This window comes from Diachasma alloeum, unplaced genomic scaffold (assembly GCF_001412515.2).
Source record: "Diachasma alloeum isolate Michigan unplaced genomic scaffold, Dall2.0 Dall_scaffold_00276, whole genome shotgun sequence".
NCBI classification, from domain to species: Eukaryota; Metazoa; Arthropoda; class Insecta; order Hymenoptera; family Braconidae; genus Diachasma; species Diachasma alloeum.
This window is the reverse complement of record NW_021680415.1, coordinates 932417-956800: the sequence shown is the minus strand read 5'-3', so window position 1 is coordinate 956800 and position 24384 is coordinate 932417. Positions and strand designations below refer to the sequence as shown.

At 36.7% G+C, this 24384-nt stretch overlaps 1 protein-coding gene across 1 annotated transcript in view; it reads right to left on the bottom strand.

Moving 5' to 3' along the window:
- LOC107037971 (dipeptidase 1) overlaps positions 1-20520 on the bottom strand; it is an 80158-nt gene extending 59638 nt beyond the window's left edge. Inside the window, exons 1-2 of the mRNA XM_015256815.1 lie at positions 20263-20520; positions 13770-14084 (exon numbers count right to left, since the gene is read on the bottom strand). Coding sequence (XP_015112301.1) covers positions 13770-14084; positions 20263-20520 — 573 coding nt within the window. The remainder of the gene's footprint in view (positions 1-13769; positions 14085-20262) is intronic.
- Positions 20521-24384: the final 3864 nt, after the last annotated feature.

Here is a 24384-nt window from a genome sequence, read left to right as displayed (position 1 = left end):
CTGAGTGCAAGTTTCATAAATTTACATAAATTTTTATCTGAAGGTGACTAATCACTCCCAAATTTCCTTGAATTTTCAGGGAATTCCTTTAAAAGTTTTCGAATTCCAGGAATTCTTAAGGGAATTCCTTGAAAATTCTGAGAAATCTGGAATTCAACGAGAAATGTCTCTGAATTTTCCGGATTCTTCATTAATTTTTTCGGAATAATTAAGATGAAATTCGTAGTATCCATGGATTTTTCGATGAAATTATGAATTTTCAATTAACAAAATTCCTTACAATTTCAGTGGACATGTTACCAGTTATAAATTTTGTTACGATTCTGAACAAATGAGTGTTACGATGAAAAAATGACTGTTTATAAACCATTTACAAACACTGCTCGCAATTTTCAAAAATTGCAATTTTTTAATTATTTCATCAATCTTCCTCAAAAAAAAATTTCTACTCATCGTCATTTCAATGGCTTCAATTTCCCGGAAATCATTGCTACCAAATTATTGAAATCATTCCAAACAATCGCTGCAATTCCGGGATATTGACTGTACTTCGACGTCACACTGTCATTTCATTCATTTCCCCCTCGCCCCACGTAACGATCCCGCGACTTATCACCCAATATTATTTGAACTAGAAATTCCCATAAACCGAGAATTTCTTCGGACGTTTATTAGAGTTTAGAAAGACTCGGCACATCAATTTCTATTCAAATAAACTTCATTAAACTCGCGTTTATCATCACACGGTAAGGAAAAGTCAAAAGTTTTCTCATCCTTAAATCTTCCTCTGTCAATAAACTTCTAACCCAGAATTTTCAATAACTGTCAGCGAGTGAATTGTGCCTGATTAAATTTTGCGGAGGGAATATTAAAATTCAAGGCGATGTGTCATTCAAACAACAGTTGTCCCAGAAATTTTCGGGATTCGCCGTGGCAATAAGAGATTATGCTCGTATTACTCTCCACTGTCTTTGATTAAAATTCGGGGTGAAATGGAAATGAGTTTGAGTTAAAGTTCTTGATTAATTGCCTGAGTGGGGTTGAGGAATAATCCGAATGTTCGCGAGAGTTGAGAGGGGAGCGAGGCGCTTCCGCTGGAAAAATATCCGGAGTGAAAATTCAATCGGGGTAATTGTTATTCCTCTCAATGACCGAAATTTCAAATATTTTTCGTGCGTTTGGGATTTGAATACAAAAACCCCACTCAAAATTAATCAAACGCACTTAATTAGGAAAACACGACTTTGGTATTCCAATTGGATTTTTTTCCCTCTCGGAACCCAACGAGAATCCCAATGAGGTCTCCTCCAACTCCCTCCACCAAAGCATCACGTGTATACGGAGAGCTCAGCGTAAAATTCAGTCGAGCTATTTGGATAAAATAACTGAATAAAATTGGTGAATTTTTTTTAGCAAATAAAAATTTAATCGTGGCATGAATCGGGAATATTCAATTGATGTTTCATTTTGCGCAATACGATATAGCCGCTGAAAACGACTTCGTTTGTGAGATGGATCAGAAGAAATTACATGTAAGTAAGTCATACGACAGGAGAAATCACCCATATGGAGCGAATAAGACTCTTTATTTAAAAATTGTCTTGTAAATTTATTCAACCGTTCGTAATTTCCCTAGAAACCTCTGGAAAATTACTAATTATTATTTCTATTATTATGGATTAATTATTTCTGGGTGCTATAAAAGTTTTCTGTTAATTTTAATCTTTGGTTGAAAATTGAGGGACTCACATATTTAATCTGATAAATATGTTTTCATTATATAAAATGAATCACTTATTCTATCCAACTCTACATGGAGGGACTGTTCCTATGAAATTTCGGAGAATTCTTTCACTCGAAATCCACTTGAATCTCTTAGTTCAATCATTCCATGTTAAAAAATTCGCACACAATTCCTTCATTACTAAATGAATATTAAAATTAATAGAAGAATAAATCCCTCATATATCCCAAATATTTCTATTGAAATGTTAAAAACTTTGGACTGAAATTTCCCGTACATTTTTGAAAAATTTTCATCTCTTCACAATTCTGTTGAAATTTCACCAAGTTTCGTCATTTCTCGGTCGATTCGTGAGCGTTTCCCTCATTCGTAACGTTTTTCGTTAATTACCATTAACTGACTAACCAGAATTTTTTTTTTAAATTGACTTTTTCAATTGAAATGCACAACACATCGCAGCACAAGAAAAAACAAATGTCTGAATTTCAAACATGAAATAAGATGTTTAAGCACCTGTTGGTCTGAAATTCAAACAAATTTTCATTTTATTTAGACGTTTTTTAGTGCCTGAAAAATGTCTACAAATGATGTGTGAAATTCAGACCCTCATTTTTGTCATGAGTGGTTTTAGAACAAGATAATTCCCAAAATAAAAAAAAAATCCTTTCAATAGAAAATTTTTTTTTTCCATGTTAAATGAAATGAACCATCATGCAACATTGCTGGAATCTTGCTAAACGCGCCTGGGCAGTGTGTAGAGTAAATTCGGCAACGTTAAAGCCCGAATAACTGTGAGTTTCACTTCTATCATTTCACAAAAATTAATAGAAATCCGAGGGAACCCCGGAATCAAAAGTGTTTCTTCCCTCGTCGAATGTCCCTCTCAGTCCCACCCATTCATAACTCCAAAGTATTGAATCACCCCGTATCCAATCAATCGTTCAAGAAAATCCGGGTCATAATCCCCGAACCCTCCCTCTCCCTCTCGCGCAAGGTCCTGACAAGGTGAAATAGTTCAGGAGCGTCTGTTGAGCTCGTGGCGGGAATAACGGCGTCGGCAGAGAGGACTATACGTTTACTTCCTCATGTGCTTAAAGCTTCACTTCAGAGGGAGAAAAAACTCGGCGGGGGCTGCATTTTCGGGAAAGTTCGCTGGGTGCTGCATCTACTGCAGATGAGGAACCTACATACGCCGGAGGTATTGGCGAGAGGGCGAGGTCGAGGGGTTACAAGGGCGATTGAGAGTTCGTCGCACACTGTTGGAAATGTTTTGAAAATTAAGCAACAGTTGATGAAGCTTAAACTAGCGAACGATTCGACAGCTGAATATTTGTCTCAGGCAAATCTAGGGGTGTACAAATTTTTTAAAGTAATGTACAAAATCTTTCGCACATAAACAACATTTGTACATATGATGATTTGACTCTCCCATACTTAAGGGTGCCAAGTGAATTTGGCGATGACCTTGAAAATTGACATTCACCAACAAAGTTATAATTTTTTTAATTAATAGGATTAGACAGATGGTGAACATCGGTGACAATTTTAAAATTTTAGAACTTATGGACATCGAGAAATTGAATAAACAAAATCAGTCTTATACACGGCCTCTTATGGAGTTTTGATTAAATTGAACGTTACAACCCCCTAGGAACTCAAGAAAAATTTGAAAAAATTTGAAGATATGAGGAATGATGTGTTCAATGTGATGGCGACAAAAAACAATGGGGTACCGGGGTGAATAAGAGAGATATTTCAACCCGCCGTACCCATTTGATCCCANACTATTTAAGCGACGGGCTATTCAGAACTATCAAAAGTATGTGGAAAAAGTGAAAAATGAAAAAAAAAATTTTTCACCGGAGGCCAAAGTGTCCGATCTTGGATGTTTCCGGGGGGAAAGTCGGTCCAAGGATCACAAGGGTCACAAGAGTCAAAGTGTCAGATCTTGGATTTTTCCAGGGGGAAAGTCGACTTTCACCAAAATCGAATTTTTTAGCCGGGTGAACGTTGATTCCAACTATTTAAGCGACGGGCTAGTCAGAACTGTCAAAAGTATGTGGAAAAAGTGAAAACTAAAAAAAAAAATTTTCACCCGGAGCCAAAGGGCCAGATCTCGGATTTTTTCAGGGGGAAAGTCGGTCAAAGGGTCGCAAGGGTCACGAAGGCCAAAGTGTCAGATCTTGGATTTTTCCAGGGGGAAAGTCGACTTTCACCAAAATCGAATTTTTTAGCCGGGTGAACGTTGATTCCAACTATTTAAGCGACGGGCTATTCAGAACTCTCAAAAGTATGTGGAAAAAGTGAAAACTAAAAAAAAAAATTTTCACCCGGAGCCAAAGGGCCAGATCTCGGATTTTTTCAGGGGGAAAGTCGGTCAAAGGGTCGCAAGGGTCACGAAGGCCAAAGTGTCAGATCTTGGATTTTTCCAGGGGGAAAGTCGACTTTCGCCAAAATTGAATTTTTTAGCCGAATGAACGTTGATTCTGACTGTTTAAGTGACGGGCTATTCAGAACTCTCAAAAGTATGTGGAAAAAGTGTAAACTGAAAAAGTTTTTTTTTTCAAATTTTCAAAGGGTCAGATTTATCGGGCTGTTACAGTTCGGATGCTTGGAAATTGAGGATAGCGGGGCGGAAAGGGGTGAGAGGGGGAGAATTCTCTTGGATTGTCGGGACGGGAGAGGGGGAGAGGGTGCCTGGATGCTGCCGACAGCGGTGGAACCGGGGCTAAGGTGGGGATGCTGTTGTGCTTGATATTGATGTCAAGGTCTTCCATCTCGGTCGACTCGTGGGCGACGCGAGGAATCAATAGGATTAAATCGGTTCGTTGGTGGAGATCTTTGGGGGGTTGGGAAGCAATTATTTAGGTGAATTTTCGTGGTTTTGGGGGCAGGGGTGGAGGAAGTTGGGGATTTTTAGTGATTTTGGAATTAAGGGGAAACGAAACCCCTGAGTCTACATAAACTTTTAGAATTACTATTTCTCCTGCAATTATTATTTTTTATTTATGAAACTACTCCATAGACTCAACAATGCAATGATCGAGACAAATAGGAATTTCTCTCCGCTGACTCGAGAAAATTCCAGTAGCGCAGGGGTAAAACGGTTCAAGTCTATTTTGACTATTACTCAGTTTTCGGTGAATAGCTCGGAATCTAAGGTAGATACCAAAATTTTTGCTAAAATATTTTTTATAGAGCAGATTGAGAGTTATAAAAAAGGTTTTTACGAAAATTTCGCTATCTCTCTTAGATTCGGAGATATTTCTCGAAAACTTTTAGGGGATTTGTTTTTCAATGTAATCTCGATTCTTTTGATTCTCAATTTGTCGAAATTAAGGGTTTCCAAGTATTTTGACTATTTTTTCTCCAGTGAAATGCTTTCCTACTTTTATAGTTGAATATCAGAGCTTTCATTTGAGCCCCATTCGACCTCATATTTCCGAAGATTTAACCATAATTTCATTATTTAAACTTTACAGGTCTGAAATTGAATCTCAATATTGAATCGTTAGAAAACATTTTAAAGATTTGAAAAAAAATTGAAAGTTTACTTTTGGAAGAAGATTGATGAAATCATTTAAAAATTGCAATTCCAGAAAATTACGAGCATTTTTTGTGAATAATTTATGTTGTGGAGAAGTTTTTCTACCGAATTTTATAAATTATTTCGTAGCTATTAGCCTCTACGCTCATTTGCTGATTCGAAGTGCTCAAATCTATGACGTCCAAATAATAAAAATTGATCAATTCATTCAGATTAAGCCCAATATTTTGAATCGGCAAGTGACCGCAGAGGCCAATAACCACAAAATAATTAATAAACTACTCATAAACAATCGTATTTCACCACAAAAATAATTTGTTTCGAATCGTAACAAATTTATTCATAATATCCAGAATTTTTCTATGAATCGATTTCATGCGTAAAAATATAAAACAGGTTTCCATAAGTTTAAACAATTTCAGATATTCATTCACAAACAACGAATGTTCAAAAAAAAATCATAATTGTGTGCAAAATGTAATTTTAATAACGCTGAATATTCACGATTTTTTTCAAATTATTTTCCGACATTTTAATTGATAAATTTGAGGATTGAAAATGGTTGAACCTTTAGCCTAGTCTGTACCGAACTGTAAAAGAAACTTGGACATTTTTAAAACCGTCCGCGCACATGAATTTTTTATCTATTTTCTGTTTCAATTGCCTGAAGGCGTGATGTATCGAGAGGTGTGAAGGTCAGCTATTGAAGGAAAATGGAAAAATTCGGTAAAGTGTTTTTATGCGAACAGATTCAATCAATCCGATCAAATTTTACTCGAATAAAAATCAACTTTTCACTACCAGAGTATTTTCCCCCTTCTGTCTCCATAAAAATACCTTCTTTCATCTTGAAAGTGTCCGTCCAATGCCCAGTGAATATTTGACACTCTCACGGAGCGATTGGTCCAGTGGAACGCGTGAGAACATAAAGGGGTTGAGGGACTGGATTTTTTCCAGTTCGTGCGGAAAAAAGGGGTCTGCAAACAAAGGAAACCGAGAATCCTGGCTGGACCCTCTTTGTATTTTTTGACCTTTATCGCGGTATGCCGTGGTAGTTTCACCTTTCACGTTCCTTCTTCTACATTCTGCCCTCGGCTTTCCACTTTGCCATGGGCAAGCTGGTGTGTGGTCACGATAAAGATGAAAATGTGCTCTCAACCAAGGGGACTGGAGAGGAACGCTTATGTTCACTATGAAAACAATCTCGTCTCAGGGAAATCGTACTCGTTTTTTCACTATTTTCGCTGGATAAACTGCCGGGGGCTCGGGGAGGTTGGGGTGACCGATAAAAAAATTATGGCCGCGAGTGTGTTCGGAGTGAAATTAATTAAACCGGAATTAAACTCGACGGGTGAGCATGGCTAAAGAGGGGGGAAGCTCGAGGAACTGAATGAGGGGTCCGAAAATTATATTTCTGTCTTGAATGCCGGAGATTTTTTCCCAATAATGTGGGTGATAAAGTTGATGAATTTAATAAAATCTTTGTGCGAGATTTTTGCGTTCACTTGGATCATATTTTTGTTGAAATTAAATAAACTCGGATATTTGTCTTAAGAATACTCTAGTTATTTTTTCTGCAGGGACAGGCTTTCTATTTTTGTAGATTTCAATTGAGCCCCATTTGACCCTAAGTTTCCGGAGATTTTACAATGGTTCTATTATTCTTGTTGGAAGAAGATTGATGAAATAGTTTAATAAGTGCAATTGTTGAAAATGACGAGCAGTTTCTATAAGTAGTCCATAAACAATCAATTTTCGACCATAAAAATCATTTATTCATTCTCAGAATTTTACCAAAAATTGATTTCGTGTGTTAACAAAGAAATTTTCCGAAAATTGGAACGATTTCAATTATTTATTTATAAATAACGAATGTTGAATAGAAACTATGGGCTGTAAATTGTCTCTGATTCTAAATAGATCCACTCAACAATACTTCTAAGCTACACGGAAAAAAAAAACCTGAATTCAGTATAAAATATACTTGATTCATTTATATTTTATACTCAATTTGGGGATGGGTATTTCAATTCGAAGATGATTGTTTTGTATCAGGCCTGATTGTAGCAAGTCCTCATAAGTGTAATATAAGGGTCAGGCAATAAGTGTCAGAATATAAGGGTCAAAAAGTGGAGGTTAAAAAATGAGGGTCAGAATATTAGGGTCAACACATTAGGGTCAGAATATGAAAGTAAAAAAAGTGGTTGTCAGGCAATCAGGGTCTAAATATAAGTTATATATTATGCTTGATCACCGTTGTTAGCCCTTATATGACCCTCATTGCCTGACATCCACTTTTTTTACTTTTATATCCTGACCCTAATTTTTTTATCCTAATATTCTGACCCTCTTTTTTTAACCCTAACATTCTAACCCTCATTCCTTCACCTTTACATTCAGGCCCTCAGTTTTTGACTCTAATATTCCGACCCTCATTTTTTAACCTCCACTGTTTGACCCTTATATTCTCACACTTAGTGTCTGACCCTTATATTACATTTGAGAGCGCTTGGTACAACCCGGGCTGATACGAAATAATCATCCTCGAATTGAAACACCAATCCCCCATTTGAGCATAAAATATATTCAATTCAAGTATGTTTTTTTCGTGTATTGAAAACAATACGGTTCCCTAACTGGGTCGCTAACAGTAAACGCTAAAATAAACCAGTTTAAGTCGATTCAGCTCTCATCTGAGTTTTTTAGGAATATCTCCGAATCAAAGGCACGTACCGAAATTTTTGTAATAACCTTTTTTATAGAGCGAATTGAGTGCTACAGAAAATATTTTATCAAAAATTTAGCTGTCTCTCTTAGATTCTGAGATATTCATTGAAAACTGTCAAATGATCAAAATCGACTTGAACCGGTTTACCACTTCTCTACTGAAATAAGCTTTCAAATAAATTAAAACGCCACTAAAAAAAGGTAAAAAATCCCCTCAACTCCAAAAAGCGCTGCTGTAGCGCTATTAAATCATTTCCGCATTGCGCCAACTCCCTCAAAAAACCTGATGAGCATTTCGTAACAGATAATCGCGGCAACGTGAAAGTGAAACGAGAAAGCCCGGCAAATAAAAATCCCATAAACGTATGGAAATGGTGGAGGCACGTGGGAGCATTGAGCTTCGTCACTTCGTGTGTTCGGGCGGGGGGGAGTGGGGTGAGGAGGATTGATGCTGGGATGCTGGAAGAAACAAGCTCAACGTCGATTCAAACGTACCCACCACAACTCAGCTAAATTCCACGGGCAACTGCAGTGCACCAAAGGCGAGGGAAAGAGGGAAAAAAGTGCGGAGTGGAGGGAGGTTTCGCAGATGGGAGAAAGGCAAAAGCTCCGCTATCCCTGAGTAAAATTACCTCACTCCCACTCGCTCCACGACCATTCCCTCAACGTGGCGATTCGCCTACGATATGTGTGGCTTTGCAAAACTTTTGAGCTTGAACTCACTGGCGTGCTAAAACCCAATATGGCTTTTCTCGATTATACCAAGTTAGGCTTCTCTGGTTTTGGGAGTTGAGGGGGCGGCCAAAGGGCGATGTGACCATATGGTTTTTACTTGTATACAAAACAAAATGTGCTTACATATGTTACGGACGGACTTTACGCGGATCGCGGATTTTTTTTTCGGGGTATTTGATTTTATAGCGGGGAAAAGTTTTAATTGAAATTTAATATGGATGGGGGGTTGTTATTGGTATTGTTTTGGGGAGTTTTGGAGTTTTGGGAGGTTAAGGGATTAGTATCACCAAAAATAACGTGATGAAACGATTTTTTATAATGCTGTAAAGGATTTTAATTGAGTAAAACTTTTTACTTCAACACTATTTGTATTGGAGAATGATTAATTACATTTTTGGAAACAATTGGGACTTCAAGGACATTAAAGACGGCCATTGAATTTGATTTAGAGGGAAAAATCATGAGATTGTAAATTTCTAAGGAAATTCAACGGAATTCCAAATTGTTGAACAGCAAAAAGACTAGAATTCCCAGTGTGGCTTTTCTCGATTATACACGAAGAGAAATTTTTAATAAAAATTATCCTACCGTTCTATAAAAGTGTATCATGAGTCATCGTTTCCTCATTTCTATCCCGAAATTTAGTAAAAATTAATATATGATGATTAAATTTTATTCTACGTTAGAGAAATTTTATCCTGATAAAAATAAAAATTACCGTCCCAGTATAGTAAAAATTACTGTACCGGTAGGGTAAAATTTACCAACCGTTCTAGAATTTTCGTCACTCGGCCCGATAAACGGCGCNCATAAAAATTATTGGACTGGAAGGATACAATTTGTTATGCGTCAGTACAAAATTTCTCTAACGTGGAATAAAATTTGATCATCATATATTAATTTTTACTAAATTTCGAGATAGAAATGAGGAAACGATGACTCATGATACACTTTTATAGAACGGTAGGATAATTGTTATCAAAAATTTCTCTTCATGTACCAAGTTACGCTTCTCTGGTTTTGGGAGTTGAGGGGGCGGCGAAAGGGTGATGTGACCACATGATTTTTACTTGTGAGGATTTGGTTCTGATTGGACGTACACAGGTCTTTCAAGATCTCTCCAGACCTCGATTGACCTGGTAAGTCCTAATCAATTTTGCGTTGTACTTTTCCGTAGACCTTTCGAACCCTCAGTGCTTTTCGGCCCTGAGAAGTCCTCCTTATACTACTGAGACCGCGGGATTTCACGAGGGGGTGGAGGGGAAGGCATGTATGCGGAGTGTTGACATTTGTAGCCAACGAGGAGAGAGGGTTGCAGAACATATTTTAGCCACCCTGATCTCTCCGTTTGCAGACGGTGTTTAAATAAAAAATAGTGAACGTTGATTATGTATTTATTGACCCCCTGATGCCAGTGAAACCCTCGGAGGTGACAGAAAAGACGAAAAAAAAATTTTCATGTCCACGTGGGTCAAGGGCCAGAGTGAAAGTCGATTTTCTCCAAAATCGAATTTTTTTGCCAAGTGAATGTTGATTCCGTATTTATTGACTCCTCTAATGCCAATGACACCCTCGGAGGCGCCAGAAATGTCGAAATAAAAAATTTTCATTTTCACTTGGAACAAGGGTCAGATTTGTTAACAATTTCATTTTTTATTTAGACAACTTCTCCCCTTGTTGAGTAAAAATTTCAAGCCTCCGCATACATGTGTCTCCCCCCCACCCTCTGGTGAAACGTCGATTTTCGAGATTAAGAAAAACAATAATTGCAATTTTTATTTCAATAACGCATGCGTAAACAGGGATATGAACCCGGATTTAATATAAGCCCATAGAATTACGGGGACCGGCAAGGATTTGGAAAGTCTGAATACAAGTCCTGCTTACACCTAACAAGTGCTGAAATGGGACATAACCAGAGGTAGAAAGGTCTCGGAAGCACTTGGGAAGAGGCTTCCCAAGACCTATCCAGTTCTGAACGGAAAGACCTAAGTAGAACTTGTCAGGTCCAATTATTCGACTCGGGTACAAAACAATATGTGCTTACATATGTTACATATGTTTTTTTATGCGGGGGTGTTTGATTTTCTGGCGGGGAAAAGTTTTAATTGAAATTTAATATTGATGGGGGGGCGCTGTTATTGCTATTTTTTTAAGGAGTTTTGGAGTTTTGGAGGATTGAGAGATTAATGTCACCATAAATAGGCTGATAAAGCGATTTTTTACAATAAAATAACAGATTTCAATTGAGTAAAAGTATTTATTTTAACAATATTTTTGTTGGAAATTAATTAACTGCACTGTTGGAAAAATTGAAAGTTCAACGACTTCAAGAAATTCAATGTTTTTAATTGAATAAAATTGTTTACTTCCGCAATATTTTGTCGAAGAATAATTAACCCCATTATTGGAAAAAGTTGTGCATGAAATTTTTTCATCTATTAGAATGAAAATGTTTTAACTACCTGAAGTAAATAACTCATTAATTCCAAAAGAATGGTTGACGAGTTAATACGTATAAATCTCAGTCATTTCCAGCCAGAACCAGAGAATCCTCAAAAAAATTACAAAGGCCCCAGAAATACAAAAATTGTTGAATCACAAATGAATTCCACCAGAGAAAAATCCCGAATGTGACGAGACTTTAAATTCCCCCCAGAAATGAGAAATGAGTAGTTAAATAAGTTTATTTAACGAGTTCATTTGTCTCTCCTCCGTGAGGCTGCACGAGACGTGTGTTATAAGCTTCATGACACTTGGTTTTAGGATCCATGAAGCTCCACAAACGCTGAAGGTTATTCTCCCATCAAAAAGGATAATTTTCTCGTGACAATCATGAGTCCTTGGGGATTAAGAACACCAGTATATTCTCAAAAAATAAAACCACCCGATTGAATCCCTCGAAACGTGTATTTAGACATCACCTTTCATCATCCCTCGCTGAAAATTTCTCCCGTTATTTTAATAAAACCAGAGATCCCGAAATTCTCCAGAAACAGAGATGAGAATTTTACTGGAAACCTCGTAACTCTGTATTTGCGAATAAAACTCTAAATTATACAAAAGAAATTAATTACTCGGATTCGCGTAATTCAAGGCTTTTCTGCATACCCAAAGAAGCATGAATTAATGAGAATAAACCAGAAAGGAGAATATAAGCAGAATAAAAATCACAAAGGAGAGAATTATTTTTATTACTTTCAAGCCATTCCATCAGCATTAATTATCACTCAAAGAAAATTTCATATGAGAAAGAAATAAATTCCGAAAATTCATGTAATTCAGTCTTTTATGTACCCAAAAGAGAAAATAATATTTATCACTTTCGACTCATTAAATCATCGTTAATTATCCCTGAAAAATCTGTCGTGTACGATTGAATGAACCCCCGTATTAATTCGTCGCCTCATAATTTGAATAATTAATACAATCAGGAGAGAAAAATATTTCAATCAGTTTAAATGACAAAGGGGATATTTCCGAGTGTAATCAGAATGGTCATGGTGGTTCGTGTTCTCCCCCGTCCCCAGTGTTGAACTAAAATATACGCGGAAATGTACGAGATATGATAATTCCCCCCTGTCCCCCTACCCCCTCCCGCACTCGGCAAACTCTCCAGTTTCAACTGGTTAGCTTTAGCATTTTGCATTTAATTTGTTCCCCGGTAATTAATATTGTCCCTTCGACAAGGCCAGGGGACTGGTTACGGATGACAATCGATATATTAAGGGTCACTATTGTGAACACGAGTGCATGTACCCAGATGCATCTGTCCAGATTCATCCATTCACTCGCGGGGATAAATATGTGGGATGTATTCGCCTAAATTTTCCTGATGTTTATTCATTTTCAGGGAATAATTGAACTGAAATTTACAGTTTCTATCGATTTTTCGGCGAAATAATTAATTTTGAGTTGCGAAATTTCTTCAAATTTCAGGGGATCTTCAATGTGATAAACATTTTCAGCCAATAATTTTCAACTTCAAATGTAAATAAAATTCCAGACAAATAAAAAATCTCTAAATAGAAGAAAGTTGATTAGATAATTATCAATTATTGTATTATTAATTTTCTTCGAACTGAAATTCACAGTCTTTATTAATTTTTCCATACCATATTTAATTTCTAGCTACGAAATTCCTTCAAATTTCAGGAGATCTACAATGTAATGAAATTTTCAGCCAAAAATGTTTAACTTCAAATATAAGGAAAATTCTAAATGATTGGGAAATCTCAAAATGAAACAAACTTAATTAAATAATTGTTAATTATTAATTTTATTATTAATTTTTTGTTACGAACTCCCTTGAAATTTCAGGGGATCAACAACACTGAGATAAAAATACAATTCTCCAAATTAAATTTGTTCCAGAGAATTACGGGAATTTATTCATCTGTAACAAATTTAATTGGCAGAATCAGATTTTCTTCACAGTGAATGTAATAAAAACTGTCAACTCCAAAAGTAAGCAAATCTCGAAATAAGTGAAAAATCTCAAAACTAAACAAAATTAATCAAATAATTATCAATTATTAATGTTCTTCAAAATTAAATTTACGGTTTCTATCAATTTTTCCATAAAATATTCAATTTCCAGGTACGAAATGGCTCAAAATTTCAGGGGATGTACACCGTAACAAAAAATTTCAGCCGCAAATTGTCAACTCCAATTGTGATCTCCAAACGTGATTATTCCCTCGGGATTCTTCCCCACTGCGAGTGATCATAAAAATTTCCGTCCCTCGCGCCCCCCAAAATAACGAACTAAAAAATTTCTGGCAATTTCGAACCGCTCAGTTCATTTTTTATTTACGTTTTTTATTACTTTTTCATTCATTGGTTCGCAACGGTGAATCGTCAAGCGATTGTGCGTCCGACTATGGCACGCAACCCGAGACAAAAAAAATACCAATGAAAAAAAAAACGAATTTGCAGTTGGCCCCCCGGCGCGGTGTAACCAATCGGATTGCGACGTAAAAACCACTCGTTGCGGATAGAAATTTACATTCTCACCTGATAGTCCATGTAGTTACCATAGCCCATGTGATTGCAGGTGCAGGCGCATGCTTGAATATGCCTCCGCATATCGAGCTCTACCTCCTCGCCGCATACGCCCCTGGCAGTCGCCATCATCGTGTCACCCATGCAGTAAGTGCCGGTGCAGTACATTCTCGGATCACTTTGATCGAGATACCCACCACCGGTGTCGTCGTAGCCGAGACGACTCGGGCATCTTGAGTCACTTGTGTAACCGACTCGTGATTGGGGACGCTGATCGTCGTATCCCACACGAGATTGGGGACGATGTAAACCGGCTGGCGGTACATCCTGCTGGAATTGATAAGGGCTGATGTAGACTGGAGGAAAAAAATGAAATTTTCGAGATATTTCACTACACTAAGAGAATAATTTCCCAATTGTACACCATATTTACTTGGTAGAAAATATGACATATCGAAATATTGGGAGTGAATAAAAGAACTCATGAAAACAATAAATACAACGAAAGCAATAAATTGAAGGAAAATAACTTGTCTCAAGTAAATATGTTTCCCAATTATCAGGGATTCGCGATTACGAAAGACTGAAATTCAGTGGCTGAAATTCCTCAATTTAAGCACAATATCCCAAACATTGTTTTGAATAAAAACAATTTCCTCTTTCCCACTCCACTGGAATCCCAAAAAATGACCAAACCAATGAATATCTCCAACTCCGAATGAAAATCCTCAGAACATGAACGACCCTGAATGAATAAGAAAACCCCTAAGAAACTTCTTTATGAATAAATGCAAATATTTGACCCTCCAGAAATTATTGGAACGGAAACTTCTCTGAAAAGCCAATAATTCAATCAACCGATTGGAGAAACCCCCTCCCTCTTCTTTCCAGTCCAAATCCGTCGAAAATATGTACCCAAAACTTCTCTACAAATTAATTAAACCCAACGGAAACAATTTACCCGGCGACATCAAAGTGCAGGGAAGCGATAATACTTAAACTCACTGAAAGACAATTTAATCTCAAGATAATCATATCAATTAGGAATTTTTTGAATTTTGTAAAGACCTTTTTTGCAGTTTTTTCGAAGTTTGTCCCATTTGGTTGCATTTTGATTGTTTCTTTTAATTAATTTGCATTATATTTCATGACAATTTCTATGCGGTGATAGTTCCTCTGAAATTTCAAGGAATTTCATCATTAAAAATTCATAATATCATGAAAAAATTAATGAAATCTGTAAATTTTACACTGAGAAAAAATTAGCTCTGTCAAAAAATCATATGTTCCTCTTCAGAATATTTGATGGAGTGAAACAGATTTACTTAACGGAAATTAACCAACTTGATAGAAGAAAATTTAAGACCTTCTGCAAAAATTAAATTTTTGTCGTGATCATCAGAAATATCCCTAGAAGAATTCGAACTGTTGGCAGGAAAAAATATAATCTATTGTACGACAATCATTTGACCTGACAGAACTCCATAGGTTTATACCACAGAAAGAATACATTGACGAGGAAAGAATATTTTTTTCCCAAAAAAAAAATTGTCCCCTCGAAATTATCTAGTTTTGCCAATAACACAGTTATCGACAAGAAAATGGTAGTTTCCTCTTGAAATTATCATTTGATCATTTGTTCCATAGAAATTATAAGCGTTTATTGGACAAAGATATACACTACTCAATAACATTCACTTGATAAAACCGGAGCCTCATATAATTCTCTGTAGAACGAATGTATTTACCCGNAATGACCAAACCAATGAATATCTCCAACTCCGAATGAAAATCCTCAGAACATGAACGACCCTGAATGAATAAGAAAACCCCTAAGAAACTTCTTTATGAATAAATGCAAATATTTGACCCTCCAGAAATTATTGGAACGGAAACTTCTCTGAAAAGCCAATAATTCAATCAACCGATTGGAGAAACCCCCTCCCTCTTCTTTCCAGTCCAAATCCGTCGAAAATATGTACCCAAAACTTCTCTACAAATTAATTAAACCCAACGGAAACAATTTACCCGGCGACATCAAAGTGCAGGGAAGCGATAATACTTAAACTCACTGAAAGACAATTTAATCTCAAGATAATCATATCAATTAGGAATTTTTTGAATTTTGTAAAGACCTTTTTTGCAGTTTTTTCGAAGTTTGTCCCATTTGGTTGCATTTTGATTGTTTCTTTTAATTAATTTGCATTATATTTCATGACAATTTCTATGCGGTGATAGTTCCTCTGAAATTTCAAGGAATTTCATCATTAAAAATTCATAATATCATGAAAAAATTAATGAAATCTGTAAATTTTACACTGAGAAAAAATTAGCTCTGTCAAAAAATCATATGTTCCTCTTCAGAATATTTGATGGAGTGAAACAGATTTACTTAACGGAAATTAACCAACTTGATAGAAGAAAATTTAAGACCTTCTGCAAAAATTAAATTTTTGTCGTGATCATCAGAAATATCCCTAGAAGAATTCGAACTGTTGGCAGGAAAAAATATAATCTATTGTACGACAATCATTTGACCTGACAGAACTCCATAGGTTTATACCACAGAAAGAATACATTGACGAGGAAAGAATATTTTTTTCCCAAAAAAAAAATTGTCCCCTCGAAATTATCTAGTTTTGCCAATAACACAGTTATCGACAAGAAAATGGTAGTTTCCTCTTGAAATTATCATTTGATCATTTGTTCCATAGAAATTATAAGCGTTTATTGGACAAAGATATACACTACTCAATAACATTCACTTGATAAAACCGGAGCCTCATATAATTCTCTGTAGAACGAATGTATTTACCCGCATGTAAATGTCTCACGAGAACAATTACTACTACAAAAATTATCACGTTTTGGTGGAGACTTTCTTTTTTGTCCACAAGTAATCCCTCTCGCGGAACTGATTTTTTCCCCCAGTGTTGTTTAATCATTTCATGAAAATGAATAGAAATCCCCCAAAATTGCTCAATTTAAAATTCCATTCGTTCATTTAATTGTTTCGACGGCTGTCAGATGCTAAAAATTCTTCGTCCACCATAAAAAAAATCAATTACAATCTGCCTTTGACATCAAGAATCTCTCAATGTGAATCTAATCTCCTCGAATGCCTGTTGCATAATAATAAAGCAGTGACGTTAACCCGTTCAAGTCTGCACGCTCCTAGACACTCGCAACGACGTCTGACAGTAGTCAGAGCACCGAAAGTACCGGGTGTTACTGCTGTCTCCGACCAACCGAGACGAGTACGTACTTTACAGTTATTCGGAGTCGAACGGGGAAAGGCACTCGTCCCCTGTCAATGCACAAAGTACACCCCCAGTCGAATATTCTCCAGCCAACTAGTGAGAATTCTCTATTAACGTTCACCATCAAAATCCCTCTCTCCATCCTTCCACTGCACATTCTCCCTCTTCCTCTACTCACCCGGCCCACCCCCTCCCCCCCTTCTTCGCCGTGTCACGTGATGCGAGGCACGAGTACCCTTGAGAATCAACTATGCGATTCACAGACGAATTCACATGTTCGAAGTGCACTTCAACGTGCATTCAGGTTCAAGAGACCATGGGTTTGTGAATTATGGGAGAATTTTAGGAGTTGAATATTTGAATGAACCCACGGGTTCAGTCGAGATGTTTCGTTAATTGTGTGGAAAGAAATACAGAGAAAAAAAAGACAAATGAAATAAAATAAACGGAACAAAATGTTTAAATTAGAAAATATTGTTATTAAAATTGAATAGACTGTTTTGAATGCAAGTGAAAGTGATTGGATTGATTTGAAGAGGAAATGATCAATTTTAAACCCTCGAATTCAACTTTAGTAAAATTGAAATTTCCGTCACATTACACTCTTAGAAATTTCTTGAAATTTCAGTCACAATGTCACCTGAATTTTCAATGCTGTGAGTTTGAATTGAATCTCAAATGAAAACGTTCACTAAATTTCTCATTCATTTTGAAAATTTAAGCAAATTGGGTTTTTCATGTGGAAGAATCATTGATTTTTCAATGAAAGCTTGAATTTTGAAAGTCATCGTGAATGTTGAACATCACATACAATTCAATTTTTAATAGATTAAAAATTCAAAATTTATTGGAAAATTAATGGAAGAAGAAAAAAAAAAGTTTAGTTTCCATTAATTTTCATTTTTGGTCCTTATGTATTCATGTATTCATAAAAAAGGAGTTGATGTCCATTTTTATTACGCTCAGGTTTGACATAATATTTCAGAAATGATCTTCAAAAATTTTTACGACAAAAAATCTGCGGTATTTAGCAAAAAAAGGTGCAAGTATTTTCCAACTGTGAAAATGTAAGCTATTGCAAAGAGCTGTCCGCCAAGTTTCATGTCAATCTTCTATTAAAAGTTAAACTTGACATATTCTCAAGTCTAATATATCCTTGGCGAACTAAAAATGTTTCACCTATTTTTTAACAGAAGAAAACGTGAAATTCCATTGACTCTTTCCCCTTCCATCTAATTCAAAGTCTTTCGCCGGAAAATTCAGCTGAAATTGTTGCCGGTATAAATACCACAAAATGTTAAGACTGAAACAAAACAATGATTTCCATAAAAAAAGACAGTGAGATTTCTTAATTCGATTCCCTCCAAATGTTCGCAAACCCAAAAATTCAGCGAATTGAGTTAAAGTAATCCCAGACATTTCCAAACTCATGACTATCCATTAGCTCACTCCCCCCGAGTTTCATCCCATCAAAATCGTATTAAAGAAACTTTATTGTTAATGAACCACCGGGAGGGATATGCAGAGCATAAATACAAAGCATGCAGTGCCATCGGAGTGGGTTACGATTGCAATTACACTTTGCTCTGCACTTAGCTACTCCATCCTCATTCCCAAAGTTTATCCCGGGGTGTTTAAACCGATGTTTCTATTTAATTATTGCTGATGCGTTTTAACGAAGGGAGCAACTTGAAAAATTCAACTGCTCGGTAAAAATGGAGGGTGGTAATGCTGGCAACTAGTTTAAATCCGAACTGGAGGCTTGAGTTAATGTTTAGCGGGCGAGGATATTGACCCTGGTGGTACGATGGCGCCTGAGGAATCGTGCCAATTCTCCTCCGCCCTCTCTATCGCTCGCTGTCTCTCTCTGTCTCGAATTTCAACGTTTAGTTATACTCCACCAGTGGAATTACTGTGATTAACATAATTGCATAAGTTTCTGTTGGCACGTTGATCGATCTCGTTATCTTGAGACCCAATTGTCTTTCGGGGAGTTGAAGTATTTTCGGGGAATATCGGTCACAGGCACTTTGATTTCAATGGCTGAATTCTTTTTAATGGGCTGAATTTATTAGGAGTGGACGTTTGAGGTGAATTTAGTGGAATTCACCTCATGTCTATACTGTAAGGGAAAAATTGAAAGTGACGTTGAATGCGATTTAGGGGAAAACAGCAAAAACGAATGTCTGAATTTCGCACGGCCTTTGCAGATATTTTTCAGACTCCAAAAAACGCCTGAATAAAATGAAAATTTGGCGGATTTTGAAACATTAATTGGAATGTTCAGGCTCCTGTTCGTCGGAAATTCAGACAAACTTTCATTTTATTGAAAATTTAATTTTATTTCAATTTTACTGAAAATTCAATGAAATTTGAAAATTTGGAGGAGCATTGAGACGAAAATGCCTTAAGGTGTTTGAATTTTCAAAGAAAACGTGAATATTTGGTGGCTAATTACACGGGATTTTTAATTAATTGAAAATTCAAAAATGTATTCACCGGAATTTGACTGATTTCTATCAATTTTTATGGAATAATTGACGTGATATTTACAGTTCTCATCGATTTTTCGAGGAAATTCTGAATTTTAATTACTGAAATTCCTTGAAATTTCAGTGGAAATGTTACTTGAGAAAAATTGCCGAGGATTCTAGCGAAATTTTTCGTGTGCAATTTTGAAAAACGGCCAATATCCAATTAAATTGAAATACATCCTACCACACTGTTAAAAAGGAGGAATTTTGTTATTGAAAATTGTGGAATTTCTGTTTTTCTATCGCAAAAAAATGGAATCTACTTAAATTGCGAGAGAAATTTGAAATTCCATTGACTTTTTTCCCTTAAATCAAATTCAAGGTCTTCTTCCAAAAAATTCAGTAAAATTTTGTCAACAATGCGGAAGAATAGCTTTTCATTGACAAACCGGTGAGAGACTCAGGAAGAAATTCCATGATAGGAAAGAAAAATTCTAATGAATTTTCTTTCACGTGAACTTTCACGTGAACTTTCAGAGAAACTTGAAATTCTTTAAATTTTTCCTTAAATCAAATTCAAATTTTTTTCCTTAAAATTCACCCAATTTTTTGCAACAGTGCATGCTCAAACCGGAAACAATTCCCCAAAAAATTTGTTACAAGAATTGTCAATGGACCTCGTCACCTCACGACTAAATTTGCACCCAACCTTTCTCTGAATTACAATGAAAAAAAAACCTTCCTCCGAAGCTAAAAAATTGTGTCCAATACCTGGCTGAAATTTTCCTCCGGAAAATTTCCCCGAATCCTGTGACACTCGTCATAGCACCGTCCGTCATAAGCACTCGGTGGTCTCGGATACGGCTCCTGTCCAGCGGCAGCAGCAGCGGCAGCAGCGCAGCAGTCGGGTATCGTCGTGGGATAAGTGTCGTAAGGGCATTTGCCATCGACATTAGTCGTCCCCGAGGCTCTCGATACCTGGTGGACACGCTCCTGTGGACCAGCACCATACCCACCACCGTGATGCATCCTCGCAGTCCCCCTGAGCCCGACCCCCTCCCCCCCGCCCTCCTCCCTGTCTTGAGATTTTCCCAGTGAATTTAATCCTGCGGTGCCTCTCCCACCCACACCAACATCAGCCAACCTCTTGTTAGCGCTTGAACGAGCACAATCGTGAGCGATTAGCAGTAGACAACGTTGCTCGCTACGTTAGTCGCCAGGACCATAGGTTTGGCAATTACCAATCCTTGGCACCAGTAAACCGACGACACTGTCACCATGTTACGACAAAACCACCTCAGTACCGTTTCCATGTACTCCCCGTCCATAGACTCGTCCATCCTAGTGAACTGGATGGACTCGAACACGAGGGGCTGTTGTACTTTCTCACTTTGTTTACTGTTTCACTACATTCAACACTATTTTACGGGGACAACTGCACACTCGGGGGGAATCGTCGCTGGTTTACTTCATTTTGAATTTTGTTTCCATCTGAAAAATAAAGAATTGAATATTTTTAGAAGAAAGTTCAGTGACGTTGAACTCGATTTAGACTGCTAGATAAAAATGAAAATTTCAGGAATAGTTATGGTGTTATGGTGGTAATTTTGGGGGAGAAAATGTCAGTTTTTGGGGGAATTTCAGGAAATTTTTTGTTTAAAGTTGAGAAATGAAGAATATGATTTTGTTAGAAAAAAATCAGTGACGGTGAACTCAATTTAGACTGTTAGATAAAAATCAAAATTTATGGAATAGTTGTGGAGTAATTTTGGGGGTGGAAATGTCAGTTTTCCATCTGAAAAATGAAGAATATGATTTTGTTAGCAACATTCTAGACTATTGAATAAAAATTTGAATTTAAGAAATAGGTGAGGACTAATTTTGGGGGAGGAAATCTCTGTTTTTGAGGAAAAATTTAATGAAATTCAAAACTTTTGAGCCATGGAACGACGAGACTTGTTCAACTTTGTTATTTTTTCAGTCAAAACGTGAATATTTTGTACCGAATTACACTGAATTCTCATGCAATTGAAACTTAAAAAATATGTTCATCTGAATTTTTGTAATTTTTATCAATTTTTATGGAATAATTATCCTAAATTTATACTTTCCAATGATTTTTCAGATTGAATTTTGAATTTTCGACGACGAAATTCCTGGGAATTTCAGCGCAATTATAATGCGCCATAAATTTTTGATACATTTCTTAGAATGTTTTATCGCGTTATTCATTCACTTAAATTTCAAGGAACTTCGTCATTGAAAATTGAAAAGTTTTTGGTAAAATCAATGGAAATTATAAATTTCAGTTATTACTCCCTAACAATTTATAAAAATCTGAAAAAATCAGCTAAATAAATTCGTGAGTTAACAGCTAATTGAAACTTCAGCAGAATTTGCTATTAAATATTCATAATCTCAATAAAAAAACTATTGAATAGAATGATAATTTTATAGTTTTCACCGATTTTTTCATGAAGTTGTGAATTTCGAACGCCCAAATTCCACGAAATTCCAGTGAAACTGTCATTTGATGAAAATTTCCAACAACTGTACTCGAAATTTTGACCAAAACTTCCAATAGTAAACGAAAATCAGTTGCTTTAATCATTCGAATTGTTTCGATAATTAATCAGTCATTGGGACTATTTTTGCTCAATGATTAATTGGGATCCCGGCATGTTGCGATGACACCCTTGTTTAGGTAACTCACGCTTGATTTAATCGAGAATTTTCCCCTCAATTGAGTGTATCGTAAAGAGGGAGAGTGCCTTCACCATGAATAAATAACTCAATCTCCTTTCACATCAATGGAGTTGTTATTCAGAGTGATTATGTGATCAAGAAACACTGATAAAAATTGTTGTTCAGAGCTTCGATAAATTGGAAGGAAATTTTATTCTGATAAAAATAAAAATTACTGTCCCGGCAGAGTAAAAGTTACTGTACCGGTAGGGTACAATTTACCAACCGTTCTAGAATTTTCGTTATCTACATAAAAATGATTGGACTGGAAGGGTAAAATTTGCTATGCGTCAGGATAAAATTTCTCAAACGTAGAATAAAATTTGCTCATCATATATTAATTTTTACTAAATTTCGGGATAGAAATGAGGAAACGATGACTCATGCTAAACTTTAGCAGAACTATGGGATAATTTTTACCAAAATTTCTCTCCGTGTACTCACTAAAATTCCATCTTTCCCGCGCTGGCACCAAAATTTTCCTATAAAATGTCCCTCCGTGAAAAGCCAATAGACCACGGGCACTCAGCGCAAATCTGTACAAATCCCTCCCCAAGGACACGACTCCCCCTCCGCCCGTTCATCTTGAGAAGCGATTTCAATGTTGCACTGCAGCCCTCCCCTCCCTCCCGGCCGCTCTGACCGCCCCTCACCGCGAAAAGACCCGTTCACTGCAATTTTCAACTGCAACCCTTGAACCTCCACCGCAGAGTCACCCTCGCCCTCCCGTCTCCCCTTCCCTCCGCCGCCCTCGCTCCCACCCCCTCTCATTCCCCCCATGACTCTTCTTCACGCGCCCCTTTTACACTCTCTTTTTCATCTCTCCAGGCCCTTCAGCGAGCCCCAGACGATAACGAGGCTGGGAAACCCATGCACGCAACTTTGAAAAATACAATACAAAGTCTGGAGTGAAGGGAGAGAAAATGAGAAGAAGAAAAAGCCTCCGTCTCTCATTTTTGTTCCTCACCCTCCCGAGAGAAGTGGAAAAGTCGGGAGCATATTCTCCCCGTGTTTTCATTTTTCCCCATCTCCATCTGTAATTTTCTCCTCTCCCCCCCATTACTTTTTTACTCTATTATCACTTTACATTCTTTTTTCCAGTCGCTTTCGTTTTCCCCGCACTCGACCACTCGAGGGGTAAAAGTTCATCCCGACTATTTTTTTTATTTCCCCTCTCTATCTGCAGGTTTTGTTTAACCACTTTCCCTCGCACCTCGCTGCACGTTACCGTGAGTATGGATTTTGCGGAGGTAAATTAGTATGTACGACACCCGTGGACCTCGGGTAAGTGGTCATAACGGTATTAAGGGAAACGATATGAAATTACGGGCGCTGCGCGACACTGGAAAATGTTGGGGGTTTAAAGGTCGAAAGGAGGGGGGGGGGCGGGGGGGAGTTTAAGCCCAAGGAAAAGCCGATGCTGGCGTTAAAGCAAGCCCTCTATTTATCCGGTTAACGAAGATACAGAGGGCTTTTTTTGTTTAAAATGTTCTACCTCGGGTTAAAATGCCATTACACACTCAGGGTTTTAGAGAACACGACGTAAAATTTGATCAACGTCGTTTTAGGGAGGTTAATTAATTTAACGGCGACATTAGGGGAAAATCACGGAATTAATTTATGATTATCATTAGATTTTTCGAGTTATCTCGGGTGGAGAAGAATCGAGCGTTAGTTATTTTGTAAAATTAGAGGATTTTGGTGGTTTTTTGAGGAACGGAGTATTTCTTTTTTTTATTATTATTTATTTATGTTTTTATTATTTATATTGTGAGAAGACAAAATTTGAATTTGAAGGAAAATTCAATAGAATTCCGGATTGGAAGGACATTAGTGGAATTAATTTATTATATAATTTATTTGTTATTTATTTATGACAATCATTAGATTTTCTGCGTTATCTCAAATGAAACGAAATTTCATTGTTAGTTATTTTATTAATTATTATTATATAATAGATATAATAATAATTATTAATAATAATATAGATTAGTATTAATGAGTAGTTATTACTTACTGATAAAATTAGAGGACTTCGTTATTTTTTCCTGTGGAATGGAGTATTTCTGTTTTTCATCATTAATTACTTGGAAGTTCCATAGGAAGTCGATGATACGGCAGAAATCCTGAGGGTTTGGGGGGAACTAC